The 13,096-nt window shown below is 41.7% G+C and overlaps 1 protein-coding gene across 1 annotated transcript in view; it reads left to right on the top strand.

Annotated features, from left to right (window-relative positions):
• ADGRE3 (adhesion G protein-coupled receptor E3) overlaps window positions 1-12,023 on the top strand; it is a gene marked incomplete at its 5' end in the record, with an annotated part of 34,107 nt that extends 22,084 nt beyond the window's left edge. Inside the window, 8 exons of the mRNA XM_082651567.1 lie at window positions 280-447; window positions 1,556-1,753; window positions 2,040-2,275; window positions 2,888-2,954; window positions 3,175-3,266; window positions 5,286-5,454; window positions 9,484-9,579; window positions 11,733-12,023. Coding sequence (XP_082507693.1) covers window positions 280-447; window positions 1,556-1,753; window positions 2,040-2,275; window positions 2,888-2,954; window positions 3,175-3,266; window positions 5,286-5,454; window positions 9,484-9,579; window positions 11,733-11,741 — 1,035 coding nt within the window. The 3' untranslated portion in view covers window positions 11,742-12,023. The remainder of the gene's footprint in view (window positions 1-279; window positions 448-1,555; window positions 1,754-2,039; window positions 2,276-2,887; window positions 2,955-3,174; window positions 3,267-5,285; window positions 5,455-9,483; window positions 9,580-11,732) is intronic.
• Between the last annotated feature and the right edge of the window lie 1,073 nt (window positions 12,024-13,096).

The raw sequence follows: 13,096 nt of genomic DNA, 5'->3' as shown, positions 1-13,096 counted from the left end.
ATTTGACTCCCGTGTTGGAGGATCAAGTCCTGAAGCCAATGACATCTTGTAAAATTCTGGCTCCCAGAGAGAGGTGGGTTCATTTTCTGTTATGTGGAATCCCAATAGAGTTGGGACTACGCGGACAGGTTCCTGGTGGTCATCCTCTTCACTTAAAATAGAAATTACCTGATCTCTCCTAACCCATGGTGTCACCTCTTTGCACCCCACCAGCATAGACTGACACTCTGAGAGCAGTCCCTCCCAAGGAAGGACATGATGAGCCTGTTCTATTTTCAGATAAAGCCCAGTATCAAAAAGGTCTTCTGCGTCTACTGGAAAGGTACAAAGGAGGGCGGCCACTGGTCCACGGAGGGCTGTTTCCTGATACAAGCAAACAAGACTCACAGCATATGCAATGCCACTCACCTGTCCAGTTTCGCTGTCCTCATGGCCTTCGACACACAGGTATGATGTAAACATTGAATTCCTCAAGCTAATCCTTTTGGAGGCCCTGCTTAGGTGGCCATAAATGCTATAAGGACAATTTTTAAAGAGCGTGTGTCTGGAGTGATTGCAGAAGTGTGCTACTTTAGATAACATGGTTAGAGGAGAATTAACTATTCAGGCTGAAATCTGAATATTAAGTCAGTGGGGTTACAATGTGGGTGAATCTCAAAAATATCATGCTGTGTGAAATAAGTTAGACACAGAGGCCCACATATTGTAGGATTCCAGTTATATGAAATGCCTAGAATAGGCAAATCCATAGAGACAGAACAAATTGATGGTTTCTAGGGGCTGGGAGAAGGGGAGAAGTGGGGGTAACTTCTTAATGGGCATGAGGTTTTATTTTGGGGTGATTCAAATGTTTTGGAACTAGAGAGAGGTGGTGGTTGCACAACACTGTGAATGTACTAAAAGTCACTAAATTGTACTGTGTAAAATGGTTAGTTTTATATTATTTGGATGTTACCTCAATGAAAAAAAAAAAGGTTTCAGGGAAGAGCATCCCAAAAAGAGATACACGTATGTGTCAAGGTCCTGAGAGAGAACAAACTTGGTGTGTTCCAGAAATAAATGTGGTTGGAGCAGAGTGAATGAGAGGGAAGTGGAAAAGTTCAGGTTGGAGAAAAGGGCACAGGGAAAATGCATCAGACTTCAAATGCTATGGTCAGGAGTTTGGATTTCATTCAAATTACAATGGAAAGGCAAGAGAGAATTTGAATCAGGGATGCTGCATACTTATGTTATTAGAAGAAATCTCTGGCTCCTGGGTCAAGAATGGATGGTGGTGCAGCAGGAGTGGACTGGTAGAGAGATGATGGTGGTCAGGATTTGGGTGGCAGCAGCAAAGGTGATGGGAGAAGGTCAGACTGGACACATATCCTAGACGAGGGGTCAGAGTACTGATAACACAGGCTGGGTGACAGCATACAGGAAGTCCTGCATCCCTCCCCTCCTTGCAGAGATGAAGGTGATCTGCCTATGTTGGGATGCCACATTCCAAGGGGTGGGGGAGTATAATCCCAGAGCAGGAAAGGGTGACTGTGATGTCCTCTCTGATGTGTCCCAGGAGAAGGATCCCACACTGACTGTGATCACCTATGTGGGGCTGAGCCTGTCTCTGCTGTGCCTCCTCCTGGCAGCACTCACCTTCCTGCTGTGCAAAGCCATCCAGAGCACCAGCACTTCGCTCCACCTGCAGCTCTCACTCTGCCTCTTCCTGGCCCACCTGCTCTTCCTAACAGCCATCGATAGAACTGAGATCAAGGTACTTGTACTGTCGCAAAATACCCCTGCCCTGCCTCCAGTGTTTGCTGAGTTCATGGAGCCATGCTGCATTGGACACCTTAATAAAATAGCCTTGGGCCCCAGAGGGAGGTTGGGGGAGATGTACCAAGGTGAGTAGTGCTGCCGTTGATTATCAACCACCTTTACCTTCAATGACCTTGGTCTAATACCAGGTGTTCTGAACTCAATGTCAGTATAAAAGAGACGCCCTGGGGCCATGCTCCACCCTGACAATCCCTCCTGGTGACACCTTCCTCCTTCCCCAGGTGCTATGTGCCATCATTGCAGGTGCCTTGCACTATCTCTACCTGGCCTCCTTCACCTGGATGCTGCTGGAGGGCCTGTACCTCTTCCTCACTGCACGCAAACTGACGGTGGTCAACCACTCCAGTATCAACAGGTTCATGAAGAAGCTCATGTTCCCAGTGGGCTACGGAGTCCCGGCTGTGATCGTGACCATTTCCGCAGCATCCAGGCCTCATCTTTATGGAACACCTGATCAGTGAGCTTGACTCTCACCCTGTGCCATGGACATATTTGAGGGCAGTGTTAATAGTGATGATTGGGATATTCACATCAAATGCACTCTACTTTCTCCTTGAGTATAAGGGTTCTAATCTCTTTCCCAGTGAGGCAGGGAAAAATGATGTAAGAGGCTCTGGAAGGGGAGTTTTTTTTTTTTTTTTTTTTTTGCAGTATGTGGGCCTCTCACTGTTGTGGCCTCTCCCGTTGCGGAGCACAGGCTCTGGACGCGCAGGCTCAACGGCCATGGCTCACGGGCCCTGGAAGGGGAGAATTTTGCAGTTAGGTCCCAACTTTATCTCTCCCATAATTTGTGACCTCAAGTCCTTAATTCTCAGTCCCCTCATTAGTGAAATGGGGATAATGGTCACCTCCATGGTCCCACCTTCAGAATACTAGTGTGAAAATTTAACAGGACTGTGCCTGTAAAATGTAGCAGTAACACATGGTAGTGAACAATTAAAGCCTTCATTGTCAGCTGACATTTTCAGGAGACATTGGAAAATTCTCTGTTAGGAAAAGGTGTCATTTCATATCCATTTCATGTGCTTTCTCTGATCTCTCTTTGCGTCCCTTTTCCCATTTTTCCCAGCTGCTGGCTCGACCTGAACCAGAAATTCATCTGGGCTTTCCTCGTCCCCGTCTGTGCCATTATCTGTGTGAGTGAATATGTGGCTCTGATGTTCCTGACCTAAGAAGAAGCACCAGACATGGGTGCAAGATAGCACAAGGGACATATATTTTCTCGGTTGTATGATTTGGTTTTTCCACCTGCTACCAATTCAAACCCATGTTCAGGGAGGTAGGAGTTGTGTACAATTTACAGTGGACATAGTACATCTTAACTTGTATTCTACATGGTCTGTGTCATTCCTGCAGGTGAATTTTGTATTTTTTATCTTGGTTCTTTGGATTTTGAAAAGAAAACTTTCCTCCCTCAACAGTGACGTGTCAACCATCCAGAATCTAAAGTAAGATGAAGCAAGTGGTATTTTCTAACCCTCTTTTCCTCTACTCACTTCCTACTGGTCCCTCCTACATATTGACACAGACATACACCCCACAGCCAGGCTCTAAGGACTAGCAAGACCACTACCATCTTCCACTATCACAATTAATGAGAAGCGGTATTCACTAGAGTACAGGCTAGATTTCTGTGACTCAAAAATGGGAGTGAAATAGAAGTTTATTTCATTCTCACGCCACAGGCCAGAGGTAAACAGTCCAGGGCTAATGGGAAGCTCGGCTCCACAGAGTGATCCAGGGACTCACGTTCTTTCTATTGTGTTGCCCCACCATCCCCTAGGATGTTGTCTTTATCAGTATCCCATATGCAGGAAGGAGTTGACATGAAAGTTGCAAGTTCCACATTTGCTCATATCCCATTGGCTAGACCTTGGTCACATGGTGACACCTAGCTGCAAGGGAGCCTGGGAAATGTAGTCTCTAACTGGGTAGCCCTGTGTCCTTGATAAATCTCAAAAAGCGAAGCGATCTAACACTAAACGGAAGAAGAGGAGAATGGAAGAATACAGCTTTGGCCACACAGCACAAGAGGCAATAGGTTCAGGGAGGATTTAGGTTAAAATATATTTTGTATAATACTATTTCAAAAAACTGGGAACTATGAGTATTTCTTTTATTTTTCAGCATCCATCTTTTTTTTTTTTTTTTTTTTTTTTTTTTTTTTTTTTTTGTGGTACACGGGCCTCTCACTGCTGTGACCTCTCTCATTGCAGAGCACAGGCTCTGGACACGCAGGCTCAGCGGCCGTGGCTCACGGGCCCAGCTGCTCCATGGCATGTGGGATCCTCCTGGACCAGGGCACAAACCTATGTCCCCTGCATTGGCAGGAGGACTCTCAACCACTGCACCACCAGGGAAGACCTCAGCATCCATCTTAATTTGACATGTAATTTGTTGAGGTTTTCATTGTAATCACAACAATAACACATTTGTTATTTGTTCATTACTTGTCAAAAGTTTTCAAAATATATAAAGTTAAAAGTGAAAGTTGCTTACTCCCTCTTTTCCTGCTACTTTTACCTCCCAGGGAATCCAGGGGTAACAAACTGCATGATATGATATGTCTGATATTTTCCCAGGACTTTTTCTGTGCATTTTCTGTAGAACAGACAGACTTACATACAATAGCATCACTACATAAATTGTTCCTCAACTAGCTTTTCTCACTTATGTAATATGATATTTTAAAATTAGGAATATATAGATACAAAAGTAGGGTGACCTTACATCTCAGTTTGCCTGGAATGGTTCCAGGTTATGTTTGTTGATGCATTGTAATTATTAAAAACACTCCTTTTTCATTGAAGCATAGTTGATTACAATGTTCTGTTAGTTTCAGGTGTACAAAAAAGTGATTCAGTTACACACATACATACGTATATTCTTTTTCAGATCCTTTTCCATTATAGGTTATTACAAGATATTGAATGTAGTTCCCCTGAATAGCACACATTTTGACCCCTCCATCTATAAATGATATATAGAGAGAGAGATAAAGAGCTTTATCTTTGCAGTTTTAGAATGCTTTACGTATGTATGGTACTAATTTTGTTCTATATACTGTCCTAAATACTTTACATATGTTAAGGTCTCATTTAATCTTTGCAGCAACCCTATGAAATAGGAGTATTACAAAGATTAGGGAACTGAGTTACAGAAAAGTAGGGATTCCCTGGTGGTGTAGTGGTTAGGACTCAGCGCTTTCACTGTCATGGCCCAGGTTCGATCCCTAGTCAGGGAAATAAGATCTCCCAAGCCACATGATTTAAAAAAAACAACAACAAAAAAAAAAACAAAACACACGCCAGACAGTAACTTGCCCAAGGTCACACAGTTAGTTAGTGCTGCCTTGGATTTAAAGCCAGGCATTCTAGCTCCAGAGTCTTCACCGTTAACAACAATGCTGTAGAAGTATTCATGTCCATCATTAGCTTTTTTACATTATTGATTACTACTTCCCTCAGGATGCTGACACTCAAAGCAACAGCTCAGCTCTTCATCCTGGGATGCACATGGTGTCTGGGCGTCTTGCAGTTGGGCTCAGCTGCCCGTGTCATGGCCTACCTCTTCACCATCATCAACAGCCTTCAGGGTTTCTTCATTTTCTTGGTCTACTGCCTCCTCAGCCAGAAGGTAAACTGTGACCTCTTTCTTTATTGTTTTAAAATTAAGAAACATTTGGAGATACACAGTTTAATAAACATTCAAATCCACATTCTCTAAATTTTCATAGGCACTTGTGAGTAGTGTGTAAACACTCCCTATATGTTCTCTACTGTGAGATGCTATTGATTGTAAGAAATATTAATTTATTAATGGCTTTCAGAAAGTAAATAATTGCTGCATCAAGGAAATACCATGTTTTTCTTCAACTATCCCATGCGTAATAGTCATCTATTGCCATGTAACAAACAACCTAAAAAATCTCAGTGGCTTAAACACAAATATTTATTTTTCTCATTCTGGAGTCTGCAGGTTGACTGGGGTTCAGCTGATCTTGGCTGGGCTCAGCTTGACCTGGCTCCAGGATGAAGATCATGTTCAGGTCTGTTCTTTGTGACCCTGAGGCTTGGGAGAAAAGGGAGCATCTCCCTAACATAAGTTCTTCTTATAACAATGGCAAAATCACAAGAAGGCAAGCTCTACTGAGCAAGGCCATTTCAAGGTGATTCTGTTTGCATCACCTCCACCAATATTTCATTGGCCAAATAAGATCCCATGTCCAAGCCCAAAGTCAATTGGAGAAAAACACTCCATTCACCACGAAGCTAAGACAGGGTGTAATGCTACTACAGAAGAGTGAATAACTGAGATCAATAAAGCAATCTACCACACCACTTAACATGAATTCTTAAACACATTTCCATGTGATGTATATCCTCTCTACTAATGTTTTAATAGCTCTATAATGAAATTACATAATGATATAGTTTTTCTAACATTTGATCATGAACATTTTCAAATATACGAAAAAGTTGAAAGAATTATGTAGTGAACATGCAATACCGATCACCTAGATTCTGTAAGTAACGTTGTGCTATGTTTGCTTAATCACATATCTGTCCATATACCTACCCTTCCATTCATCTACCCATCCATCCACATGTACAGCCAAAGAAAACTGTAAGCAACTCTTCTCAGTGGATGTATGCACTTGAGTGAGCACCATGCAAAAGACTTATTTGTACTCTTCCCCCAGTTCATCTCAGTGCCTGAGGCATCTCACAGTGTGAGCCTCCAGTTTTTCAAGATATATATTTTGTATTCAATATGGCTACTAAGCACAAGCCAATTCATGTGTCTGCAGCTGAACAAAAGAAACAGTGTGCGTCTGACACTTGGGAAATACTGGCTGCTGTGGGCTTGTTGAGATAAATCTCTAAGATGGTTCCTTACTAAGGGGTGCTCAGGGGTAATATGAACTGCATGCTGGATCTAGAAATGAACCCCAGGCAAGATGCTACCGTGCTGTATACTACTGAACCACGTTGACATACTTCTACTTAGATTTAGTTAAGTTATACTCATCTATAGAACAGGATACTATGCAACTATTAAATATAATGTAAAAGACTGAAACCCCAATGAAACTTGGATCTACATGATCCAGGCCAGGAGGTGCAATGGCCAAATAAAGATATTCCAGCAGCCAGAAGAAATACAAAATCACCCAAGTTCTTTATTTGTACTTCTCAAATACCATGAAGAAGACACATAGTCCAGCTGAGCTTTGTTGAGCTCGGCCACTAAGATTTTGAGGTCGTTTATTACTGCAGCAAAACATGTCCTGACTGATATACTTCTTCCTCTTCCTTCTCCTCTTCCTCCTCCCTCCTTCTCCTCCTCTTCCTCTTCTCTCTCTCTCTCTCTCTCTCTCTCTTTCTCGCGCGCGCGTGCGCTCCTTCCTCTCTCCCTCTTTTCCTCACTCTGCATCCACACGCCCAAAGAACCAAACTAGGAAAGGAAGAACAGCTCCTCTGAGGATAAGAGAGAGGAAGAAACTGAGCCGACAGAGCAGCCACTCCCTAGAGAACAAAGGATGAGCATAGGCATAGACCATTCAAATGTTAATTTTTGTCTGGGCACAAGAATACTTTATGACCGGAAGGATATTCAAAATATATTAGTGAATATATGTGGAATCTAAAATATGATACAAACGAACTTATTTACAAAACTGAAACAGACTCACAGACATAGAAAACAAACATTTTTACCAAAAAGGGAAAGGATGGGCAGGGAGGGATAAGTTAGGAGTTTGGGATTAGCAGACACAAATTATCATATATAAAATAGATTAAAAACGAGGACCTACTGTATAGCACAGGGAACTATATTCAATATCTTGTAATAAACCATGATGAAAAAAATGTGTAAAAGAATATATACATATGTATGTTTAAATGAATCACTTTGCTATACACCAGAAACTAACACAACATTGTAAACCAAATATACATCAATAAAATACATAATTTTTAAATTTTTAAAAATATATTAGTGAAAGAGTAAGTTTCAAAACATTGCTCCAGAAGGGTTCTATTTTGTTTATATAACATATATAAATATTCATTTCTTATGCTATGTTATCTAGTTATTCACGTGTGGGTAATGGTGTATATGGAAACACCACTTATTCTCAAGCAATTTTGCCACTCCCGGGGGGACATTTATCAATGTCTGGGGACACTTTTGATTGTCACAACTAGGGGAAAAGGTACTACTGACAATTAGTTGGTAGAGGCCAGAGTTACTGCTAAACATCCTACGGTTAATAAGATAGTCCCCACTACAAAGGATGATCCAACTCAAAATGTCAGTAGTGCCAAAGTTGGAAACCTTGGTGTAGCAAATGTTGTTGATGACTCTCTCATATCACTTTGGCATTATATTCTACATGCCCAGGGTTGCTTATTGTAAACACCTGTGACTCTGTGCCTGTGGGCTTCTTACTGCCCACAGGACATGCCTGCTTTATACACAGGGCAAGCTGGTGGTGCCAGAGAGTAATGGCCCTTGAGAGCAGCCATCAACCAATGACTGATGGGAGCTGGTAGATAGTTGCCCCAGCTCCCTTGTCCCTGAGGTGGGATGACTCTGAGGTGTGTCCTCTGTTGTCTCCAGAGCCCCCGAGTGGCACTGAACCCCAGATGTCCACAATGGAAAGGATTATGCATCCTTTACTAGCTGCCTTCCCTTCTCAATCTCACTTCCCCACTGATCTACTGGTGTTTCCTGGGATCACCCCTCGAAAGAACTCTTTGCACTAGAACCCTTGTCTCAAGGTCTGCCTCTGGGGGACCCCAAACCAAGACACATGGAAGGATACCACCAAAACATGATCAGTGATTTTTCGCTAGATTGAGCAACTATGTGTGACTTCTATTTTCTTCCTTTGCATATGCATATTTTGTTGAGTTTCTACAACAAATGAAAAAATTATTGTGATAAAGTATATATAACAAAATTTATCATTTTAACCATGCTTAAGTGTACAGATCAGTGGCATTAAATACATTCACATTGTCATGCAACAATCACCACCATCCATTCTAGAACTTTTTTTTTTTTTTTTTTTTTTTTGCGGTACGCAGGCCTCTCACTGTTGTGGCCTCTCCCGTTGCGGAGCACAGGCTCCGGATGCACAGGCTCAGTGGCCATGGCTCACGGGCCCAGCCACTCCGCGGTATGTGGGATCTTCCCAGACCGGGGCACCAACCCGTGCCCCCTGCATCGGCAGGCGGACTCTCAACCACTGCGCCACCAGGGAAGCCCCTAGAACTTTTTGATCATCCCAAACTGTACCCCTTAGGCAATAATGCCCCATTCTCCCCTGCCAAGCCCCTGGTAACCAGTATTCTACTTTGTCTCAATTAATTTGACTATTATAAGGATCTCATTCATGTGGAATCATACAATATTTGTCCTTTTGTGTCTGGCGCATATATTTCACTCAGTGTAATGTCTTCAAGGTTCACCCATGTTATAGCATGTGTCAGAATTTTATTCCTTTTTAAGGAATAAATAACATTCCATTGTATGCATATATCACATTTTGTAGGAAAAGTTTTTCATAATGTCTCTCTCGTCTTTCTCACTCACTGACTTTTCTCTTCTCCATTGTTAACAAAAACAATCCTAGCCTTTCCTTTGATGTTCCAGGTCCGAAAGTGGTTTGGTGAGATCATCAAATTTAAATCTGAGCCTGAGACTCATACACTTTCCAGCAGGTTTGGTCCTGACTCAAAACCCAGTGAGGTAAGAAGACTTGTGACTTATTCTAATGTTTTACCCCTTGACACTCCGAACTTCCTCTCCATGTCTTAGTACAAACTCCCTTTCTTGCAGGGTATGGAGAAGAGTTCTTTTCCTGATGACCTGATTTGCATTCCTCATTCCCATCATACTGTTTCTCAGTGACTCTTCCTTGCCCGCTAACAGTGCTTAAGCTGGCTGTTCAATATATTCCTGTCATTTAAAGTATGGGTACAGCACCACTACCATCTAATGTAGAATCCTTTAGCGGGAGACTTACAATCATAGACATAGCAGAGTGGTCATCATCCCCTGAACTCTCACTGTCTAAAGAGAGGTGGACTTGAGCCCCATGGAGTTAGTGGATACCACAGAAAGGATCCAGGAGAGGAACCCCACCCCAGATGCTCCACATACCTATAGAGGAGGAGTGCATGTGATAATGGGACCTTCCTGGGAGAGGAAATGGTCCTGTTAGAAAGGGAACCTCTCTGGAACTTGGTTGCTGGATTTTCGTCTGTTCTTCCATTGAGCTAACTCAGGACCAATGCACTGAGGAATAAGCTCCCAGTACTATCTGAGACTTCTCTCCACAGTTGTCCCCTAATTGCTCTTTTAGAAAAATGGGAGAATATACTTGTAAGAAACCATGTCACTAGATGAGCCAGATGGGCTCCAAAGCTCAAAATCCATAAAAATCCTCCCAATCTCATTTGGTTTTATGCCTTCCATGTACATGCCTACCACATCTGCTAGCCAAAGAGTCTTAGAATATGTTGTTTTTAAGCTAAACAAAACTGAGAAATTTCTGATACATTGTCTTCTACATTTCTTGAGAAAATATGGGATTTTCTTCAGCCGTGGAAATATTGAGGTCACTGAAGAAACATCTATTCCATACTGGAGGGAGGGAAAGGGAATTCATTCTAAATCTTTCCAAAAGAACCAAGAGGAAAATGGAACCATTTTTAGGACAAAAGTTTTAGGACAGTCACGTCAGCTGATTGGAAAATTTTTTAATATATATTAAGCTTAATCATTCTCAATAAGAGTAAAATTGTGGTAGGTGCTAACCATTGGCTGTGACCTTTGAAACGTTTCCCAGACAATCCAAAATAATAAAGCTGCCAGCACTCCAGCTACTGGTTTCCCACAATGAATAAGAAAGCTTTATTATTATTATTATTATTATTGTTTAACATTGTGGAACTTGAATGAGTATATCTTTTGAAAGGGAATTATATATTATATATTTATATATGATATATTATATATTTAAAATATATTTTATATGTAGCTGCATTTAAGAAATACATTTGCTTTAATTAAAAGAATTTCTGAAGCTTTTATTTTTTATGCACAGAGTATGAGTAAAAAGCTAACAAAACCCTCTGTCCTTTACAGACAAATTTGGTCTTGGGTTAACTTTCTAGCTCTGTTCCCCAGACATTTGATAACATTGGAAGGTCAGCTGTATAACCAGGGAATACTGTTTATGGGAAAAGTCATATGCTTGACTGGGTGGGAAATTCTGTGAATGAACCATAAATACCAGGAAGGAAGGCATAGCTTTGGACTTCCTGCATACAGTGACTCTTATAACTGAGTCAGGAATTCCTATCCTCATTGGCTGTTGTACAAGATATTTGTTCCTCTGGGGGGCCTGAGGCATCTAAACCAAGCTGGAGCTTGTAGGGGGCAAAGAGAGTATTTGTTGAGTTCTACAATGTGTAAGACACTATGGTAGGCAGTGGATGTACAAAAAGCAATAAGACCAACACAGTACCTGCCTTCAAGGAGCTTAGAGTCTAGCCTTTCTTTATGGACAAAAACCAACATCCAGGGGGCTGAAATTCTAGAGTAGGATACTATATCCAAACTTTTTTTCAAAAAAAGAATTCTTCAACCTGGATTTTTGAGAAGTCCTCCCACTGTAAGCTAAAGAAGGCCACACCTTTCCTAGGATTCCAAAATGCTAGGATATCATGCCATCATTGCCTGCTGGATGGAGATTTCTGGCTTTAACCCACTCCTGCTGTTTCTTTCTGTTTTGTTGTCATTCATTCGTTCGTTCGTTCGTTTGTTTGTTTGTTTGTTCTATCCTTACATCTACCTTTAATCTAAACGTCTTGTTGGGGGGGGGGCATGTTTTCCAGGACAAGTGAAAATACTAAAACTAGAACATTCAGCTCCTCATGGAAAGCCATACATGTGGATCTGGTTGGCATCATAAAGAATGAAGGTGGGGACAAGAAGAATCATTATACATGTCATTCCTGGAGAGGAAATGCTTAACCTTTACTTCCTGAAGTGTTTGTTCTGCATAATGTACTTTCAATAAATGTGTATTCAATTGGACTTCTCTTCACTGATGTGTTCAATCCATGCTTGTTCCTGGATACACAAATCATGACCATTGCAAATATTCCCTGGACTTTTTGTAAATAAAGAAGCCCTTTTCAAGGCCTTTTTTCAGTTTCTTACTCTCTCTCCTCCTAAACTTGCTCTAAACTATGAGTTTAAACTAAACGAGTTTAAACTCATTGAGTCCCTCAAACCATCAGCTTCTTCCAAACCATCATCTTTACCTCCTCTCTTATCCAGGCTAAATCTCGTGATCAACGATGTCAAATGATCCTCTCCCATGCTCTCAACACCATTGCTTCCTCATTCTGATTCTACATTTAGCTGGGAATACCCAAATCCAGGACTGATCCAATCATGGCAGGCACTGTGGATTGTCTACTCAGCAGCCATCACCACCATCACATGTTCCTTGTTGACAGAACCTTGATTGTTTTCATATTGGGGATAGCACTGTACCTGGGTCCAGAGGTCCATTGAGATTGGTCTCAGCCCAGTGATTCTCAACTGGAGGTGATTTATCCCCACCATTAGGGACATTTGGCAATGTCTAGAGACATTTTTGGTTGTCATGACTGGGGCAAGGGGGGATGCTACTGACACCGAAGTGACAGATGCCAGGGATGCTGTTGAATATCCTACAATACACAAGACAGCCCCCACACATACAGCAAAGAACTGTCCATCCCTAAATATCAGTAGTTCTGAGGTTGAGAAACCTCCCAAACCATTTGCGATGGGCATTTGGATCAATTCTACCCACTGAGATATAAGAAACACCTACTGGAACATATATTCTGTCCTTGATAAAAACAAATACAAATTCAAGAAGAGCTTGCCGATTACTTCCTAGTTTTAGCTGCTATCATATAATAATATGAGGCTTGGAGAGAAGATATCATGGAAATACTAAGGGTGGAAGAGTGAAAAGACAGAAATAATCTGGGCTTTTATGACACTGTTGGGTTGCTGAACCAACCCTTGAACTTTTTCATATGTAAGACAAATAAACTCCTTTTGTTAAGCCAGTTGGGTCAGGTTATCTGTTACTTGCAGTCCAAAGCATCCTTCCTTATGAACCAATCATGTCTCTTCTCTGCTCCCCATCAAGGCAGTGAGCTCTCAGAATCACTCAGCTAGGAGCCAATACAAATGT

The sequence above is a fragment of the Grampus griseus genome (genome assembly GCF_964374135.1).
Source record: "Grampus griseus genome assembly, chromosome: 3".
Taxonomy (NCBI): domain Eukaryota; kingdom Metazoa; phylum Chordata; class Mammalia; order Artiodactyla; family Delphinidae; genus Grampus; species Grampus griseus.
This window is presented reverse-complemented; position numbering and strand designations above follow the sequence as displayed.